This window comes from Octopus bimaculoides, chromosome 12 (assembly GCF_046866305.1).
Source record: "Octopus bimaculoides isolate indiv1 chromosome 12, ASM4686630v1, whole genome shotgun sequence".
Classification (NCBI taxonomy): domain Eukaryota; kingdom Metazoa; phylum Mollusca; class Cephalopoda; order Octopoda; family Octopodidae; genus Octopus; species Octopus bimaculoides.
Window position 1 is genome coordinate 37,771,181 of NC_142939.1, and position 22,455 is coordinate 37,793,635.

The following is a 22,455-nucleotide window of genomic DNA, read 5'->3' on the forward strand; positions in this document are numbered from 1 at the left end:
ACAGTCTTTCAGAAATCCTATTAATGATCTTCACGTTGGTCCACAGCATAGACAGGGATTCCTTGGAGCAGAGTCTGCATCTCCTGGAAAAAATATTATATGGTTGCTCATGCCTTATTATGGACCAATTAAATCATATTTAATTTTATCTTCCTTAAGTCACCACACAAAATCAGCCAAAGATGTTGAATGCCTCTTGTTGATTTTCTTGAAGCTGGCGACATGGTTGCAGTAAGGGTTCTTGAATGAATCAGCTGTTGTCCCAATGTAAACATATGGTCCTCCCCTTGTGTGTATGATACATTTAGGTTCATACTCATACAGAGGTACAAAAATGCACATTTTGATTTTTCTCTAGATGGGCATTTATTAGATTTAGTTGTATATGTGGCAGTTCTGACTTCATTTTCTGATGCTGTTACTGTGTTGACTATATCACTATTATTGCTTCTGTTGCAATGTGGTTGCAGCAAGTGTTTCCCTTTTTGGTATTTTGATATAAATATTTGCTGTTTTTCTATTAGGTTGTCAAGAAAGTTCTTGCAGAATTTTTAATTTTGGTTTTAAATGATATATTTTCAAATTAATTTTCAGTAAATTACTTTGACTTTATATATCATTTTAAAGCACGTTCTTCACTCTATCTAAGCATGTTACTCTTTTTCTTTTTGAATAATTAGGCCATTTTTTCTGGAACGTTGAATACAACATGGACAAAAAGCAAATTTGCACAATTTTCTTATTCCAGGTCAAGCTAGGCAGAAAAGCTACTGGAAAAGCTTGCAATATCAACGATGTGTTTGGCCCAGGAACCACTAATGAATGTACAGCACAATGGTGGTTCAAGAAATTTTGTAGTGGTGACAAGAGTCTTGAAGATGATAAGTGTAGTGGTTGGCCATCGGATGTTGACAACGATCAACTAAGAGCCTTAGTGGGAGTCAATCCATGTACAACTGTTTGAGAGCTTGCTTCTGAATTAGACAATTTCCAACCACTTGAAAAGGATTGGAAAAACAAAAATACTTGAGAAATGGGTGCAGCGCGAATTGAATGACAACCCCCAAAAAACGCCATTTTGAAGTGTCGTCTTCCCTTCTTTTAGGCAACAAGAGCAACCCATTTCTTCACCAGATTGTGACTTGCGATGAAAAGTGGATTCTTCATGACAACCAGCGATGCTCAGTGGTTGGATGCTGATGAAGCTCCATGGCACTTCCTGAAGCCAAAGTTGCACCAAAAGAAGGTCATGGTGATTGTTTGGAGGTCTACGGCCAGTCTCATCCATCACAGCTTTTTGGATGCAGGCGAAACCATTACGGCAGAGAAGTACTGTCAGCAAAAGGATGATATGCATAAGAAACTCCAACAACAACAGCCAGCATTGGTCAATAGAAAAGGACCGATTCTTCTCTACAACAACACTCGGCCACACATCGCACAACTGACCCTGCAGAAGTTGAATGAATTGGGCTACGAAACTCTGCCTCATCTGCCATACTCACCAGACCTCTTGCCTACTGACTACCACTTTTTCAAGCATCTCGACAACCTCCTGCATGAGAAATTCTTCAAAAACCAAGACGATGCCAAACACGCCTTCAACAACTTCATCGCCACCAGAACGCAGGATTTTTACACTATTGGCATAAATAAATTTGTTTCACGTTGGCAAAAGTATGTTGATTCTGATGGTGTTTATTTCGATTGATAAAGTTTTGTTTGAGCCAAGATGTGTGCATCTGAATTTAAAGGTTAAAAATCGCAAGAACTTTCTTGACAACCTAATATTTGTCAAGCTGGAAGTTGTTCACCTGTCATGAGTTATAGTTCCAGTAGCTGGGTTATTCAACAGTTAGTTCACTACACTGTTATTAATGCAGTGCATATGCTGCTCTAGATTAATAGAGTTAGCATACAATACCATCACTGTGTGTCTATGAAAACTATCATGGTATCTATTTGATTTTGGGAAACATTTGTCTAAAGCAGCAAAAAATTTCAAAATCACCTGAAGAGACACATCTACACAGACAGATATTGCTAAGCCAGTTGTTAAGTATCCACCTGTGAGGGATTGATGCTAGATGGGTTGAAACAATTGTAGTAGTCAATAAACATTCTCGTATCTTCTATCTTCTGTGTCTCTCATTAATCAAAAGCTTTTAATCATGTAATATTCAATAAATACATGTGCCCATATTTGTTTAGCTATTACTTCCACATATACTCTATCATACATTTAGCATACCTCTAATTTAATTACTCCTTACATTCAATTCCATATGTTCAATATCTTATACTTACCCACTTGTAATGAGGATAATAAGCCTTGTTTTGATTTAATATATACTATGTACTCCTACTCAGATGATAATTTATTTCATTTATAAATTCAGTGTGGAACAGTTTTATCATGACCACAATATGCTTAGGAAAGGACTTATGAACTTTTTTGTTATATATTAAAGTACCTCATTATTGGATTTCGGTTCAATTTCTATCCTTTTCCTATATATTGATCAAAAATTCTTTTCTAAATTTAATATAATAAATTTGCTAAGTTATGAATTACTACATCCCGTATCCCTCAATTCTAATTCCCACCTTTTGGGCTTATCTTTACCTGTTTTGTTTTTCACTATATTTATTCCATGGAAGACATGGAGGACTGTGGTCAAGGAAGGAATTGCTTCACTAGAGAGCAGCTACAGAAACAAACAAGTTGAGAAGCGTCAGCAGCGAAAAGAAAACAACAGAAATGCAGAGCGCCGAGCCACCCTCTTGGTACACAAGTACTGTGACAGAAGCTGCACTTCAATCATAAGAAGAATCAGCCATAAAAGAAGCTGCAAGAAAAGGAGCCCCTGATATGTTTGATTAAGTGACCTCTAAGCTAAATTGACCATCTGCATGGATGAAAGGGCCAATTATAATTATTATGTTTATTCCCCTTTTATTTGATAATCTAAATAAGTACTAGCCACCCCTATCTTTCCTTCTTCTAGTTATCACCTCTTCCCCACCAGTCGTTCTCTCACATATCCTTTTATGTAGATAAAGCTAGATATGTAGTTTCAGTAAAATAAGGGTTTGGGAGGTTGTCTGACATTAATCAATTTATCTCCTTCAACAGGAACATAGCTGACAACCACCAATTTATTTAATTCTAAATGGTCATGGACTATATGCTGCATAAAATCTTATAAATAAAATTTAAAATAAATATAAATAACTATCTCACCACTCTTACATCTTAACCCCCACTATTTTCCTCTGCTACTCTCTAAATTATAGTAGGCTTAATAAAATATGCATTATTCTCAAAATTCATTCTGCCACAAATATAACATAAGGAAACAATGTAATTATTTAGGTTTCTAGTACTGATTTAAATTTGCTAAAAATGCTTTATCTTTGGTATTGGAAATCTATATGGTCATCTACTTTTGAGGAGAGCGATTTCCTTCAAATTGGTGTAATATTTTCATTGATCGAGTAAATGGAGCCGCTTGAAATGGCCATAATGCATTGATACTTGGACATCCTTGTTACTTATTTATATATATATATATATATATATATATATATATACATCTTATATATATATATATATATATATATATATATATATATATATATATATATATATAGTTAATTAACATAATATGGTAAAAATTCGATATTAATTAATATCAATTTAATACCAGGAAACTAGCACATTAAAAGAATCAGAAGGTTCAGGAAAAAATTATTTTCGAGATCGATCTCTAAAAAAATTTTTTCCTGAACCTTCTGATTCTTTTAATGTGCTAGTTTCCTGGTATTAAATTGATATTAATTAATATCGAATTTTTACCATATTATGTTAATTAACCATAATCACATTTCTCAAAGTTGGTAAATTCAAAGCAGAAATTATTTTCTGCAGAGATATTTTCCGGATTCAGCGCGCCAAAACTAAAACTTTTGAATTTTAATCTTTATAATGGATAGAATCACGTGCACATTTTCACTGGGTGAAGACAACTAGCATGAGATTCTGTTCGATTATAAGAATATCAGCAATCTGTACTGATGATAAATAGATACTTTAATTTGGAAGTATTGATTTTGAAACTATAGTCTGCAGATAATCGAGGTATGTACAATTTTCACTGGTCTCGCCCGCCTGTTTTTGCTCCGCTGAATCCTTATTTGAGAATTTTTTAAGTGATCTTCTAGCATATTGACAGACCGGTTACTGGTCAATCTTATATACACAAGTATATATATATCATCATCAACATCATTATGGTTTAACGTCCGCTTTCCATGCTAGCATGGGTTGGACGATTTGACTGAGGACTGGTGAAACCGGATGGCAACACCAGGCTCCAATCTAATTTGGCAGAGTTTCTACAGCTGGATGCCCTTCCTCACGCCAACCACTCAGAGAGTGTAGTGGGTGCTTTTACGTGTCACCCGCACGAAAACGGCCACGCTCGAAATGGTGTCTTTTATGTGCCACCCGCACAAGCCAGTCCAGGGGCACTGGCAACGATCTCACTCAAAAATCCTACGGGAGCCAGTCAGGCGGTACTGGCAACGGCCACGCTCAAAATGGTGCATCTCATGTGCCACCCACACAAGAGCCAGTCCAGGGGCACTGGCAACGATCTTACTTGGCTTGCCGGGTCTTCTCACGCACAGCACATTTCCAAAGGTCTCGGTCAGTAGTCATCGCCTCAGTGAGGCCCAATGTATGAAGGTCTTGCCTCACCACCTCAGCCCAGGTCTTCCTGGGCCTACCTCTTCCACGGGTTCCCTCAACTGCTAGGGTGTGGCACTTTTTCACATAGCTATCCTCATCCATTCTCACCACATGTCCATACCAGCGCAATCGTCTCTCTTGCACACCACAACTGATGCTTCTAATGTTCAGCTTTTCTCTCAAGATACTTACACTCTTACGGGTATTCACATTGACATTACACATCCAACAGAGCATACTGGCTTCATTCCTTGCGAGCTTACGTATGTCCTCAGCAGTTACAGCCCATGTTTCACTGCCATGTAGCATGGCTGTTCGTACGCATGCGTCATACAGTCTGCTTTTTACTCTGAGTGAGAGTCCCTTTGTCGCCAGCAGGGGTAAGAGCTCTCTAAACTTTGCCCAGGCTATTCTTATTCTAGCAGCTACACTTTCAGCGCACCCACCCCCACTACTAACTTGGTCTCCCAGATAGCGGAAGCTATCGACTACCTCTAGTTTTTCACCCTGGAATGAGATAGAAGTTGTTTCCTGTTTGTTTACAGTCTTTATTGCACCTGAACATCTGGCACAAACAAAAACTAACTTCCTAGTTAACCTGCCTTTGATGTTGCTGCACCTCTTATGTGTCCATAGCTTGCACCGGGTACATCTTATAGAGTTACTACCTACTCCTTTTCTACATACTGAGCAGGGCCATCTACCTGAAGGGGTTTGTGTTTTATCTACCTTCCTACTTATTAGGATTTTGGTTTTAGCTAGGTTGACTCTAAGGCCCTTCAATTCTAGACCTTGCTTCCACACCTGAAACTTCTCCTCTAGTTCTGATAGTGACTCCGCAATTAGGGCAAGGTCATCAGCATAGAGGAGCTCCCAGGGGCAACCTGTCTTGAATTCCTCTGTGATTGCCTGGAGGACTATGATAAATAAGAGGGGGCTGAGGACGGAACCTTGGTGGACCCCTACCTCTACCCGGAATTCATTACTGTACTCATTTCCAACCCTCACCTTACTGGCAGCATCTCTGTACATGGCTCGCACAGCTCTCACTAACCATTCTTCTATCCCAAGTTTCCTCATTGACCACCAGATAAGGGATCGGGGGACCCTGTCAAAGGCTTTCTCCATGTCAACGAAAGCCAGGTACAGAGGTTTATCCTTAGCTAGGTATTTCTCCTGCAGCTGTCTCACTAGAAATAAGGCATCAGTAGTGCTTTTACCTGGCACGAACCCAAACTGCATCTCATCTAAATTGATTCGCTCCCTAATTAGTTGGGCTATGACCCTCTCTGTAACTTTCATAACCTGATCTAACAGCTTGATGCCTCTGTAATTATTTGTATCTAAAGCGTCACCTTTACCTTTGTAGCAGGTGACTATGATGCTGCTACACCAGTCATTGGGTATGACTCCTTCGTGTATCACCTGGTTCGTAATACGGGTGACTAGGCTATAGCCAACACTGCCAAATATTTTGAGCATCTCTGCAGTGATTCCTGATGGGCCGGGGGCTTTCCCGGTCTTCATACTCTGAATTGCTTTATCTACCCTGGTACTATCAACTCGGATAGCTGGTCCCTCTATTGGGTCGACATACGGCAGGCTCTCTTCCTCCCATTCATTCTCTTTATACATCTTATATATATATATATATATATATATATATAGTTAATTAACATAATATGGTAAAAATTCGATATTAATTAATATCAATTTAATACCAGGAAACTAGCACATTAAAAGAATCAGAAGGTTCAGGAAAAATTTTTTTTAGAGATCGATCTCTAAAAAAATTTTTTCCTGAACCTTCTGATTCTTTTAATGTGCTAGTTTCCTGGTATTAAATTGATATTAATTAATATCGAATTTTTACCATATTATGTTAATTAACCATAATCACATTTCTCAAAGTTGGTAAATTCAAAGCAGAAATTATTTCCTGCAGAGATATTTCCCGGATTCAGCGCGCCAAAACTAAAACTTTTGAATTTTAATCTTTATAATGGATAGAATCACGTGCACGTTTTCACTGGGTGAAGACAACTAGCATGAGATTCTGTTCGATTATAAGAATATCGGCAATCTGTACTGATGATAAATACATACTTTAATTTGGAAGTATTGATTTTGAAACTATAGTCTGCAGATAATCGAGGTATGTACAATTTTCACTGGTCTCGCCCGCCTGTTTTTGCTCCGCTGAATCCTTATTTGAGAATTTTTTAAGTGATCTTCTTCTAGCATATTGACAGACCGGTTACTGGTCAATCTTATATACACAAGTATATATATATATACACACACACATAGGCACAGGTGCAGCTGTGTAAGAAACTTGCTTCCAAACCACATGGTTCTAGGTTCAGTCCAACTACATGGCACACACACACACACACACACACACACACACACATATATGTATGTATAAATAAATAAATGGAGTTAAACGCAGGTGTTATTCAAATTCTTTTACTTCTGACACATTTCAAAGATATCACTGGTATTATTCCAAAGGAATAATACCAGTGATATCACTATACATATCCATCATATTCTGTTAAAATGTCTTATTGATGAGTTTCATTTCATTTCCCTGAAGAAAAGATTACATTGTTTTACACCATTTTATTCCTTTGGTATAATACCAGTGATATCTTCAAAACATGTGTCGGAAGTAAAAGAATTTGAATAACACCTGTGTTTAACTCCATTTATTTATTTATATATATTATACAAAATATTTCACGTAAACCTGGAGTTTCTACCTTTAAAAACAAGGAGTTAGAACCTTTTTACTTGTGTGATTTTTTTGCTACCCTGGTAACTATTTATCTATTTTTTCCGTGTTAATTGTTAACAAGGGGAAAATATACACATCTATTTATATATATATATGTATATATGTATGTATTTGTGTGCCTGTGCTTGTCCTCTCACCATTGTTTGACAACTGATGTTGGTGTGTTTACGTCCCCATAAGTACTAGGCTTACAAAGAATAAGTCTTAGAGTCAAGCTGCTACAAAGGTTCGATTATTTGTAGCAGCTTGATGACCACTTTTTCCCATCTTTGAAAGGTACTTGCCTTACAAAGTCATGCCTGTGTCTATAAATTATATATATATATATATATATATATATATATATATATATATATATATATATATATATCATTGTCACCATCATCACTTAGGCGGACATTAAGCAATGATGATAATGATGATGATATATATATATATATATATATATATATAATCATTAGATGCAGGCATAACTTCATATATGAATCCCCTTTATATATAAAAGGGAATCAGAAATCCAAGTAGTTTCCTCATTGAGCACTCGTGTGAATACTGGCTAACAGAGTGCATAAAAAGGAACAGTATTCCTTAAAGGAGACCATTCCAAACAAACTAAAATTCTAAGGAAAATTTGTTAGTCATAGAGTATAATATAGTATGTCTAAAAATAGTGGTATTGGTATAACATTTATTCCTTCATTATAATTGCTTCAACAATAGAAATCATAAGCATAGATAATGATTATGTAATATTACAATATATTACATGTAATCTATGCTCATTTCATCAGACAATGTTCAAAAAGCAAGGTTTACTGTATTGCATGTATCAGCATCAACCAATTCAGCTTATAGTAGGTATCTCTATGTGTTATGTACCTAAAAGTGGTTGGAGATTGCTTTAACTAATAATAAACACCTTCTCAATAAATGTAGCAAAAAAAAGGCAGCAGCAGGCAGAATTGTTAGCATGCCAGGCAAAATGCTTAGCAGCATTTCATCTATCTTTACATTCTGTGTTCAAATACTGCCAAGGTCAGCTTTGTCTTTCATTCTTTTGGGATCAATAAAGTACCAGTTAAGCACTGGAGTCAATGTAAACTGACTTACCCACTTACCACAAAATTGCAGGCCTTGTGCCTAAAATTTGAAAACCAATAAACAGCAAAATAAGAATTTATTGCACACACCAAAAGAGTATAATATTCAGGTATTCCCTAACTGGGAAATACTTCAACTACAGAGAAGTATGCTACTATACTACAGGCCATATGATATGATTCTAATACATCAAGTACAATTTCATAATACCCTTTTCTCATCCCATCCACCTGTGCTTGTAACATTTTAATGCAGTACCTGATTACAGCAGTACTAAGAACAACGGTATGCATGACCAGCTTAAACGCCTTCCAAACAAGTATGCACAATGCCCAGAATGATTACACAGATTGTATGTAATTGTACACTTTCTTGTGGAATGTATTGCGCATTCACTATGACTGCCAACTGAGTAAGTTTAGCAGGCAGTGTAACAGTAGAAAATGGATGCAGTTTGAAATGATAATGTGTAGGTACTTGTTCATGTAAGTATGTATCAATAAGCATGCCTACATATCTCAGCAATGTATGAACGCACATGTATGCATATGCATATCTGTGTATGTATATGTAGGTGTGTGGGTGTATGTGACATGCTTTTGTACATGCATGTGTGTGTGTGTATGTGTGTGTGCATATATGTGTGTGTGCATATTGTATGGGATGTCAGGGAGAGACAGCACTTTTGATGGGAGAACATGTTACACTCTTTCGTTCATCTGCTTTGGTCTCCACCAGGCACCCAATTCTCATCTGTGGCTTCAAGTAGCTGTTTACATGCAACGGTAGCCACATCTTGGTAAACCACTTCAGCAAGCAGGTTAAGCCAGGTGAGGGTATCCAACAGATACGTAACTCTCAGTGAGTTAGATCTTGCCTATCTATACATGTGAAGACTCGATCCAGCAGACTCTACAGAAAAAACCTTTATGGATCAACAGAGAGGACAGTTGTAACAAATGCATTGTTGAGAGCAAGATGAGGCAAGTAAGACATCTTGGTCATCTACTGCATCCATCTCCATCATTTTGATCTGGTGTTGTTACTGAACTGAAAATGGTCACAGACAAGAGAGTGAGGTTAATGGTGCACAATTCTTCTTAACTTCAAACAAAATTACTGCACAAGTCATCAGTTATCCTTCAATCAGGATGACATAGATGGCCCTCTTCATTCCAACTGATGAACATGCACGTGTGTGGATACTTCGGTTTGGCATAGTGTGCAGAAGTGCATATAAGTACAATATTTGGGACATTAGTGTTCATGAGTAGTAGGACAAGAGGTAGTCGAGGTAACATGTCTTGCCCACCACTGACCATAGAAATTCTTATCAACACACTTTTATAACTATTAGGACAGTTATAAGAAAAGTTGTTATTATATCCCTGTTTCCCTCCCACACACCTCTTGTCACCTCCTCAATAATCACTGTGCCTCTATTTATTTATGATGTATTTGTGCACATGTCTAAATACGTTGTACATAAGTATGAGGTGGATATATAAGCATGTGAGTGTATACCTATGTAGAAAACACATGTATGAATTGTGTGCTTGTGTATGTCTATATGTTCATACATAGATGGCTTTGGTGGTATATGTGTGTATATATAGATTTTTTGTTTATCATAGGTGTACAGTGGGATATGTGTATATGTATACCTGCAAACATGTCGTATACATACTGACCATTGATGCTCGAGGTAAGATTGAAAGAAATGTGCAAATCATTGAGAAATAAATAGCTGTTTTCATATGTTGAAAGAATCATTACCTGGTCACTAGTGCTTACAACATCTCCTTTTCAAAAACTTAAATCAGTATCCTAAATACCCACTCACTTTCCCAAAATCTGCTTCCTTAGGGATGCTACATTGAATGCTGGCACAATGTAAGGCCAGTCAAGTGAGATTGTTGAAATGTTAGAGTGCATTGTGTACACAGCACACACAAGGTGAGATGGAGAGGAGCCTCTACTAGACTTTTCATGGGCAAGAAACAAAAGTACAAACTCTTCTGGGTAGGTAGCAGTGAAGGTGTTGGGTTTATAGGCATACTCTTAGCAAATAAATGAGTAGATTGTGTGATTGAAATAGTCAGAGTGTGTGACAGGATTGTTAAGCTAAGATTAGTATTAGATTACATAACAGTAACATTTATCTCAGCATATTCTCCACAAGATGGGCTGACGGATGAACTGAAGGATCACACCTATGAGTCCCGAAGATTACCTCAATAGATGACAAAGACTTTATTATTGTGGCTGGTGATTTCAACAAACATGTTAGGCAGTACTCCAATGGATTTTATAGTGTACATAGAGGTCCTATGACTTTGGTTCTAGAAATGAGGACGAAACAAGGCTGCTAGAGTTCTCTGCTGCTAATGACTTGTTGATCTGCAACACTAACTTCAGAAAACCTACCAGCCACTTGATCACCAATGAATCTAGTGGAGGCAAAAGTCAGATTGACTACATTCTCACCAGAAAACAGGATAGGCAGTTACTTGTAAATGCAAAATCCTTTCCTAGAGAAGAATGTACTTCCCAACATCTGTTAGTCATAAGAGACTTCAGACTCAGAGCAAGAAAACGAATTCATCAAATAGTCAGAGATTTAGAGACAACCAAACACAAAAAAAAGGAGGAGATAGAGATATATAACATAAGAGACACCTTCACTGCTACTTACACAGAAGAGTTTGTACCTCTGTTTCCTGCCTGTGAAAAGTCTACTAGAGGCTCCTCTCCATGTCACCACTTGTGTTTAACATAAGAGACAACTGGAAATTCTTGAGAAAATCTGAGGGCTACAGACCAAATTTGTGGTTGGTGCAAAATTTCAGCCAGACCAAGAGTGACATAGTGGTGAAACAGAAAAGTAGATAAATGAAGGGCAGGTTTAGAAGGTTTGGAAGAACAGGGGCAGCAAAGATCTTTACTTGATAGCTAGATTAGAAGCTCGGGGACAGGTCTATTTAGCAAGGGAAGAGGCAGAAAAGAAGTGGTTTACCAACATGAGGTGTTCCAGATTGCAAGGCAGTGTACCAGAAAGAATCAAGATAAGGGATAGAAATGTGTGTGGAAGAATGACGGCATGCTTCTGAAAAGAAGGAAGCATGGAAGTGCTATTAAGAAAGTTTATCAAATGTGCAAAATATATGAGAAAGAGAGTTTTCCTAATGGGAACCCAACAGGAGTCCAGCCCTTCATGTTGACTGTAGTTATAAATAGTGATTAAGGAAATGAAAACCTAGTTCATCAGGAATTACAAGTGAAATGACTGTGTAGCAGCATCATAGTCAACTATTAGAAGGGTAAAGGAGATGCCTTAGAAAGAAGCAATTACTAAAGGTATCAAATTACTGATCAGGTTATGAAAGTCACTAAAAGAGTCATACCTCAGTTAATAAGAAAAGGAGTTAACCAGGATGAGATGCAGTTCGGTTTTGTGCCAGAGAGAAGCACTGCTGATGCTTTCATTATAGAGAAGTATTTAGCAAAAAGTAAACTACTGAAATTAGTATTCATTGATCTGATGAAACCCTTTGACTAGGTGCCCCAATTCCTCATCTGGTGGTTACTACAAAACCTAGAAGTGGATGAATGGCTAGTGAGAGCCATTCAAGCCATGTACAGGGATGCTATTAGGAAAGTGAGAGTTACCAATGAGTACAGCAATAAATTTAGAGTGTGGGGAGAAGTTCATCAGGGTTTGGTTATCAATTCCCTCTTGTTTATCATAGTCCTTCAGGCCATAACAGGAATTTAAAATTGGTTGCCCATGGAAACTCCTCTATGCTGATGATCTTGTTCTAATAACTAAAAGTGTAGAAGAATTAGAATCAAATTTCCAAGTATGGAAATAAAACCTGGAATCAAAGGGCATTAAATTTAACTTAGCAAAGACTAAAGTTCTAATCAGAACAGACAGAACACTAACCCTGTTAAGTAAATGGCTCTGTTCCATATGTAGACAAAGTATAGGTAGAAATTCCATAGAGTGTGCTCAGTGCAAACTATGAACACATAGCACATGCAGTGGAATCACAGGAAGGTTAACAGAGAAAATAGGATTTGTTTGTGGCAGATGTGCAGGAACAATAAATAATAAATAAAAGCACATGAGAAATAAATGTTCTGAAATGCCCAGGAGGCTTCCTAGTTGTAGGAGATAGTTTTTGTTATTCCAGTGACCAAATCAGCAGTGGAGGAGAATGCTCTGAAAGTATAGTTGCCAGAATACAAATTAGCTGGAGAAAGTTCAGAGAACTTTTATTTCTGTTTGTAACAAAAGGCCTCTCTCTCAGTATGAAAGGCAAGTTGTATGGTTCTAGTGTACAAACATCAATGCTGTGAAACATGAGCTGTGAATGCAGAGGATATGCAAAGACTTGAAAGAAACTATTAAACAAATATGTTCCAAAGGATATACAGTGTCAATGTGCATGTACAACAAAATACAAATGTGCTTAGAGAAAAATTGAGCGTAAGAGATATCAGTGGTGGTATGCAGGAGAGAAGACTGTGCTGGTGTGATCAGGTGATGCAGTCAGATAAGGACAGTTGTATATAGAAATGCTGATCACTAAATGTGAAAGAAAGCGGTAGACCTAGGAAGACATGGGATGAAGTGGTGAAGACTGGTCTCAAGATATTGAATCTGTCAGAGAGGAATGGCATTATACTGTACTTGAGAAGACCCATCCATCTCAGCAGAATCGAGGTTCTTTCAAGTTTCCCCCAACAACTCACTTGTCTTCTCACACCCACTCTTCCATCAATCGTCTACATCACCTTATTTTTTTCACTTCCTCCTACACTGAGCTGATATTCTCTGTGTCTAACTCATTCCATATTTCTAATCATCTGTCATACTATTTTCACTCAGTGCGCTTTCCTTTACATCCACCTTTTCCGCTCTTCTATCCTATTCTGTCATATTCTTGTTATTCCTGAACCTCATATATCTTTCTCTATCTCACTTCCCAAATGAGCAAACCATGTATTCACCTCTTCAGCAAGACACCTGCTCTCCTCCCTCTATCATAGTTTCTTATTCCTCCAGTCTATACCCTGCTCAGTTTAGGTGTTTTATCTAGCAAGTGCTTGGTGACCTCACTGGTGTTGGTGTCACATAAAAAGCACCCAGTACACTCTATTACGTGGTTGACATTAGGAAGTGTGGTGTTATGGGCTGTGATGAGCTGTGTGTTGTTGGTGGAGAGGGATGAGGCAAACAGAAGTGAAGCCAGACCGGAAGGGCCAGACCGGAAGGGCCAGACCGGAAGGGTCAGACCGGAAGTCGGCCACACGCGGTCGAAGGCTAGCACGTGGGTCAGTCAGAAAACAGAGAGGTTACAAGAAAGACGTGTTTTGATCAAGAGCGATTGTGTACTCCACTGCAGTCGACAAGGTAAGGTCCAACGTTTCATTCTGTCCTTTTGCTTCTTGTTGTCTTTTTCCTCCATCACACCACAAGCTATTTCGGCCCATAAGAAAAAAAAAAAAAATTATGAGTGTAGTCCGGATTTCTAGTAATATCATTAAACTGTTTTGCGGCAACACGGACGTGGTCGTGTGGCTAAAAAAGATGAAGCCGGTCGCAAAGCTCCAAGGGATAGGTGACTTGGCAAGCTTTCTACCACTGTACTTAGATGGTCCGGCGTTGGCGCTATTTTTAGAGATGGAAGAGAGGGACCAAGTTAGCGCGGAGAAAATAGAAATCCGCTTGATGGAGGCCTTCGCAGAAGGAATGTTTGAGGCGTACGCTCACCTGGGGAGAGCGAAGTGGACTGGCGAACAGGTCGACGTGTTTGCCAACGAACTTAGGAGGTTGGCTAGACTGGCGGGGTACGAAGGAGAATCGCTGGATCAAACAGTAAAGTTGGCGTTTGTGACTGGTTTTCCTGACCACATGTCGGTCGAATTGCAGAAACTGCCGGACGTGAATGCCGTGCCCATGGCAGATATAATAACGAGGGCTCGCATGTTAGCTTCGTGTTGTAGATCGACGCTGTTGGCAGCAACGGCAACAGCAAAAGGTAGCCGACCAAGGAGTAGTGGAGAGGGGTCGAACAAGGAACGTGTACGACCGTTCAAAGGACAGTGTTTCTGGTGTCAGGGCCCGCACATGGTGAGAGACTGCAAGTTACCCAAGCCTGAGGTCATTTGCTACCGTTGTCGAGAAACAGGACATATAGCCAGCGAATGTCTGCAGGGAAACGGTCTAAGGGAGACTACTGCGCCAGTGGTCATCCCTTTGGATCAGTAAAGGCGCATTTTTTTCTACCCGTTGTTGATGTGCTGGTGGAGGGGAAGATGTTGTGTGCCCTCGTGGACACAGGCTGTACAACGACCCTGATGACTCCGGGAGTGGTAGAGACGTGGAGTGGAGAAAGCAGTGTGAGGGCAGTCGATGGAAGAGAGGTACGCTGTGAAGGCATTACTGACGTGCAGATTGAGGTGCAGGGAACAAAGCTGACGCTGCAAGCAATTGTAGTTGGCCACTTGGTGGATGAGATTGACGTGGTGATGGGGATGGATGCAATCACCCGTTTAGGAGGTGTCACTGTCAACGAAGCCGGTGTGACTTTCGGGGTCGCGGGGAAACCGTGTATGGCGACGCCGTGCATTGGTGAGAACCATGAAGAAAACTATGCTGCGCACACCATTGAAGACCAGGATTTTCGTGCTGCCTTTGATGGCCAGAGGTGGACAGTGGAGTGGCACTGGAGGAGAGAGCCCCCGACGTTAAAAAATAAAGTGGGCTGCTACCAGCATACTTTGAAAGGAGATGCCAGAAGCGAGTTCGAGGGGGAGGTGGAGCGGTGGATTAAGGAGGGCATATTGATCCCTTGGGAAGAAGTAGAGAGCGGAGTCCTGCCGCTGATGGCAGTGGTACAGCCCACGAAGCATAAGTTCAGACCAGTGCTTGACTTCCGAGAGCTGAATGACCACATATCATGTCATACGGGTGGTGAGGCCACAGATGTCTGCGGGGACACCTTGCGAGAATGGAGGCAGATGACAGGGGCCTCCACGATCGTCGATTTGAAGTCGGCATACCTGCAGGTGCATGTGGCTGAGAGACTGTGGAAGCATCAGCTTGTCAGGTATAAGGGCCGGACATACTGTTTGACCAGGCTGGGGTTTGGGCTAAATTCAGCGCCAAAAATTATGGCAACAATTCTCAAGGCCATCCTGGGAAAGGTGGACAGAGTAAAAAGGGCCACCAATTCATACATTGATGACATCCCTGTGGATGAAACCATAATGCCAGCAACGGAGGTCATAGGCCACCTGAAGAATTTCGGACTGGTCGCCAAGCCACCAGAGGCCATGGAGGGAGGCGCTGCACTGGGCCTCAAGCTACGGAGAGACAAGGCCGGTGCGTTGGTGTTTTGGCGTGGGAACGAGATCCCCAAACTGGGCACCAGTGTGAGTAGACAGGAATTGTTCTCGGTGTGCGGGAAGCTGGTGGGACACTACCCGGTTGCAGGATGTCTCCGGACAGCATGTAGCTTCATCAAGAGACAAGCCGAAGGAGCAAAATGGAAGGACAGAGTTGGGGAGAAAACGACCGACATGATGCAGGAAGTCTTGGTCAGAGTGAGAGCAGAGGATCCAGTGAGGGGCAGTTGGTATGTTCCCAAATCAAAGAGTGGGATCGTTTGATGTGACGCCAGTAGCATCACAATAGGGGTTGTCTTAGAAATGGGAGGCACCGTGGTGGAAGATGCAGCCTGGCTCAGGAAGATGGATGACTGCAACCATATCAATGAGGCGGAGTTGGATGCCGTGCTGAAGGGGGTGAACCTGGCCTTGAAGTGGGGGCTGTGCACCATCGAAATTAGAACCGATTCGGCCACTGTGCTTGGTTGGGTGACGGCAGTCATCACCAATGAGCGGAGGGTGCAAACCAAAGGGGCCGCGGAGATGCTGGTAAAGCGCCGATTGGGAATATTGCGTGAGCTAACCGCTGAGTTCGATCTGGAGCTGAGTGTAATTTTTGTGCTTTCCGAAAAGAACAGGGCAGACATCCTAACCAGGGTAAAGCGAGCTTGGTTGCAGGTGCCAGAGGATGCGGAGCAGGCTGTGGCTACAGTATGCTGTCTGAGTGACTCAGAGTTGAGCAGACTGCATACCATGCATCACATGGGAGTGGACAGGACATTGTTCCTAGCCAGGAAAATCGACTCCGAGGTAATGAGGCGGAGCGTGCAGAGAGTGGTTAGCAGCTGTGACAGGTGCCAGTCTATTGACCCTGCTCCGGGCATACATGAGGCGGGAAGTATTCCAGTGGACCACAACTGGAAACGACTGGCAGTGGACGTAACACACTACCGGCAGGGGACGTACCTCTCAATGGTTGACTGCGGACCGGGGTGGATGGCCATATAGAGGGAGATGAAGACGGGGACTGCAGAGGAAATCACGGGAGTATTAAATGGGATATTCCTGGAACGAGGCCCCGTGGATGAGCTGCTGCTGGATAATGGCACTGCATTTCGCTCGGAGGTGCTGAAAGAAATGCTTGACGGGTGGCAGGCCAGCCGCTTCTTCAGGGCGGCATACCGGCCAAGTGGAAATGGAGTGGTGGAAAGGCATCATCGTACCATCAAGACCATGGCAGAGAGGGGCCACATTTCGCCAATCGAAGCCATATTTTGGTACAATATGTCGCCCAGGTCAGGACAGGCTGAGGAGTCGGTGCCACACAGGGCAATATTCTCCGGGGAGAAGAAGAGCACACCTTCGTGCAGATCGGGGAAGAAGTTTGGGTAAAACCCCCAAATGCACGGTGCACATCACAATGGGAGAAAGGAACTATAACCTCCATCAATTCAAAGAACAACGTCTCGGTCAATGGTATGCCACGCCATGTTTTGGATGTGCGGAAGATTGTCAGTGCTTCAGAGGATGGAACCAGCAGTAGTGGGCAGGATGATGAAGACAGCAGCAGTAGGCGAGATGATGAAGGCAGCACGCCAGGAACTCAGGCCAGTCCCAGGGTCGCACGGCGACCACAGAGGGAGCAGCACCCTCCTCCCTGGTTGGCTGATTATGAAACCAATTAAGGTAGTTCAAGAGTGAGGACTGAGTGGGAAACCCGATTGAATGATCTATAGATCAAGGGGGCGTGTGGTGTTATGGGCTGTGATGAGCTGTGTGTTGTTGGTGGAGAGGGATGAGGCAAACAGAAGTGAAGCCAGACCGGAAGGGTCAAACCAGAAGTCGGCCATACGCGGTCGAAGGCTAGCACATGGGTCAGTCAGAAAACAGAGAGGTTACAAGAAAGACGTGTTTTGATCAAGAGCGATTGTGTACTCCGCTGCGGTCAACAAGGTAAGGTCCAACGTTTCATTCTGTCCTTTTGCTTCTTGCTGTCTTTTTCCTCCATCACACCACAGGAAGGACATCCAGTTGTAGAAACTATGCCAAAGCAGACGTAGAACCTTCTATCACCAAACATTTTACAGTGTGTACTTAGTGCTATTTTTGTGACACTGACACTTGTGAGGTTGCCAAATAACTTGCAAGACAAAATAAAGAAAGGAAAAGGGAAAAGCCATCACATGTAAGTGGGAGTGTATTTGAGAGAGTAGTGATGGCTTTATGCCAGGTTTTAGTGGTTGATATATGATAGAGGGACAGATACAGGTATCTTGCAATAGAAGAGATACATGGTTACCTTGCATTATGAGTAGGTGGGTGTAAGTGGCTGGAAGTGGGGTAATAATTAAAATTACACGCTTAAGGATAAAAACAATAATCTTAAATGACTAATACAAGTACAAAAAATGCTAAGGGGTGATGACTGAATTTTTATTCATTAAAATTAGATATGGGATGAATTTGATCTTTTGTAAATTAGCAACAACTTCAAATATGTTTCAATCCACAAACCTGATTAGTAAAGGATTGTCTAATTATTAGTGCAGAGACCTGAGAATGACTTGGGAATGAAAACAGATTGTCATTATAGTAAAAAGAATGACTACGGTAAAATACCCAGAGATGGCTGCTGCATGAAAAAAAGACAGAAGTATATTTGACGTAAATTTTGGTGAAGTCCCTCTGGCCTATTTTAACCAGAATTAATCATCAAGAACGTTAACATAAACAAGGGTGTAATTTTAATTATCATTTGTTGACTTACAATATTAAGTAAAGAAGCACCTACAAGTAATAGGCATTTTCCTCAACTCATTATTTTACACTCAGTGCGTATTTGCAAAAACCATGTCATTATAAAAATCTGCAATAATGGTAAACTGACAGTTCATTGAGGGGATCTAATTACACTAAAACATATCATGATCTGCTACCATGCTGCTAATGAGCAGACTGACTCCCCATCGCAGTCTATATTTGATTACTTTAAATAATTTAACATTTCAAGGTTATTTCCTACTGTCCTTACCAGAATTAGTTAAGGTTGTAATTTTAATCACTTTAACATTCTTACATCAAATATACTAGCATCTACATTACTATTAAGTTTCCACAAAGCAAAATATTCTTTAGCTAAATATTCTTAAGAAATTATCAAGTTATGTTCATGAGCACAATTTTACAGAGAAATTGAACTTGATTTCTTCAACTTGTAACCAGTTATCACTTTATGTTCATATTACTAACTGATCAATATAATTTTTAATATTACTAATTGATCAATATAATTTTTAACTGATCCATATAATTTTAATTTTTAGTAAAATGAGCAGGTTAGTTTAAATCTTTCATAGTATCTAATTTTTTAATATCATTATTACTTTTGTTCTTTTTATATATCTGGAATCAATAATATAAGTATCAATAACTCCTTGAGATTAAGTCAGTTAACTATACCCTTTCCTCTACAAAATTTGTTCACTGCTTGTTCAGAAGAAATCTATAAAGACAAAGTATCTAACTAACCTTTATCCCTGGTGAAGATTTTGAAAATTGTCTTTGTGGAAGCAAAGTTTCTCGTGAAGCTGAAGTACCAATAAACCTAAAAATATATATGTATAAATTTTATATATATATATTGCTGTATTTCAGGATGGTCACTTTTTTTTTTTTGCCAAATAAACACACACACTATATACTCGTTCTTCACTTCAGCTTTATTATTGTTCTCATTTTATTCTCCTTTGTCTGAAATCACTCATCACACAACCTGTGACCTCTTCTATAGAAAGACAGAATGGACTAAACAGAACAGGAGGAGGAGACACCAGAGATGGAAAGTTGCTGAAAAGATCACAGGATATGTGACAGAAGATTTCAGACAAAGGACACTAAAATAAGAACAATAATAAAGCTGAAATGAAGAACAAGTATATAGTGCGTGTGTTTATTTAGCAAAATAAATTAACATCCTGAAATATAACAATATCTGTCTCAACACATGATTTCACATCAGGAATCTTTCAAAACAAATATACAAATACATGTGTTTATATACATATATATATATATATATATATATATATATATATATATATATAGTGTAGTATATTGCCACTTAAGTGTGGCTGACCCCTAGGGGTGGATGTTACTGTTGCTTTTAGCCCCAGGAGGACATCTCCTCCAGCTGGCTTATCGACACACTACTGTGTCCTGTTTGCCAAGGGAAGTTATCCCTCCCATCATGATCTGTAGCACGAACGAACCCGGGTTTCAGGGTTATTTCCCTTCGTCGGCGTTCAATAGCCACTGATCTTTGATGAGAGAGACAAAATCTTGGCAATCTTATATCTACTTTTCCAGTGAAATTCTTCACTGATATCGAAAAGGTGAAAACAAGCAATGTTAATTCTCATTTAGACGAAGGGAAATAACCCTGAAACCCAGGTCCGTTCGTGCTACAGATCATGATGGGAGGGATAACTTCCCTTGGCAAACAGGACACAGTAGTGTGTCAATAAGCCAGCTGGAGGAGATGTCCTCCTGGGGCTAAAAGCAACAGTAACATCCACCCCTAGGGGTCAACCACACTTAAGTGGCAATATACTACACTTTATCGTGCAGTTACTGTTAATACTTCATTTAGAGAATTAACATTGCTTATATATATATATATATATATATATATATATATCAGGCTGAATAAAAAGTAAGCAATGTTTTGAAACATAAAATTCATCACAATATATTTCAACAATGCAGAAATTTTATTCATCAAAGTAAGTACTATTACAATCAACACATTTTTACCAATGAGTCACAAGTTTGTTTATTCTGGTAACATAAAAATCTGGAATTCTGGAGTTGATGAACTCTTTGAATGCACTTTCAGCATCGGTTTGATTTTTGAACTCCTCTTGCAAGGAAACCATCAAGGTACTTGAAAAAGTGGTAGTCGGTAGGAGAAAGGTATGGGGAATAAGCTGGGCAGGGAAGAACTTTGTAGCCAAGTTCCCTCAACTTCTGGAGCATCATTTGTGAAACATGTGGTTGAGCATTGTCATGAAGAATGATTGGCCCTCTTCTGCTGACCAGTCCGGGACGGAGGAAGTTGCAATTTTTCATTCATTTTGGCAATTTTATGGCAATATGTTTCTGCAGTAATGGTTTTCCCAGATTTTAAGAAGTTATAGTGGATGAGTCCAGCAGTACACCACTAAACAGCCACCATAACCTTCTTTTTGAAGAGTTCGGGTGTAGTAGGGAAGATTTTTGGTGCTTCATTCTGATCCAACCACTGTAAAGAACGTTTTTTTATTATAGTACAGAATCCACATTTCATCACAAGTTATAATATGGTTGAGAAATGGATTGGTCTGGTTACAGAGAAGAAGCAATGAGCAAATTTCATATCTGCACATTTTCTGATTTTCATTCAAATCATATGGTACCCATTTGTTGATTTTCTGATAGCATGCAAATGGTTGCAGGCAGTTTTCTGGCTAACTTAAAGTTCTTTTGCCAGTTCTTGAGTGGTTTTACATGGATCTTTCTCAATGACGGTCTTTAATTGACCATCATCAATGACAGATGGGCATCCACTACGCTCAAGATCTTCAAGGCTCAGATCTCCATTGGGAAATTGTTTAAACCATTTTTGAGCTGACCACTCACTGGTATTTCCTCACTAAATGTTTCGTTGATATTGGAAGCAGTTTCAGCTGCTTTACATCCTGTTTTAAAGTTGAATAGGAAAATTGCTCAAATATTGCACTTTGACAGTTCCATCTCAGATGATGGTAACAATGGTGAAAAAAATATCAGTATTAATTTGTTGATGCATTTGGGCAAGTCTATGTCTGTATTATCAGACAATTGCAAAAAAATGTTTAAAAAAAATTCAAAACTCTGCAAAAATCCAGTACAAATTCTCCATGATTCAAAATATTGCTTACTTTTTACGCAATCTGATATATATATATATATATATATATATATATATATATATATATATATATATATATATATATATATATATATATATAGCTCTTATTTCTAGCAGGTAGATGCTTGTTAAGCATCATTACGCTTTGTGCAAATTTATAATTCATAACTATTTAATGCTATTGCACCTGCGGTCCACCTATGTCACTGCTGGTGATATCAGCAATTTTAAAATTTATCCACAGATGATATGAACAGTAGTAACATCTGATTTCAAATCTCAGTGTTTGAATGTTTCATTTATATATATATATATATATATATATATTTAAACACACACACATATATTTATATTAAATGAATAAGAAATGAAGACAATATTATGTTATGTGACAACTGTTATTGGTTATTTACTATTTACTTACATATTACTTACACAGACATTATGTAATCTAGC

At 39.4% G+C, this 22,455-nt stretch overlaps 1 protein-coding gene across 14 annotated transcripts in view; it reads right to left on the reverse strand.

Moving 5' to 3' along the window:
* LOC106869551 (IQ domain-containing protein H) overlaps positions 1-22,455 on the reverse strand; it is a 637,089-nt gene that overhangs the window by 425,974 nt on the left and 188,660 nt on the right. For all 14 annotated transcript variants that reach the window (XM_089360920.1, XM_089360916.1, XM_052972131.2 and 11 more), the window contains one exon: positions 19,581-19,656. In XM_089360920.1, the coding sequence (XP_089217046.1) occupies positions 19,581-19,656 (76 nt within the window). The remainder of the gene's footprint in view (positions 1-19,580; positions 19,657-22,455) is intronic.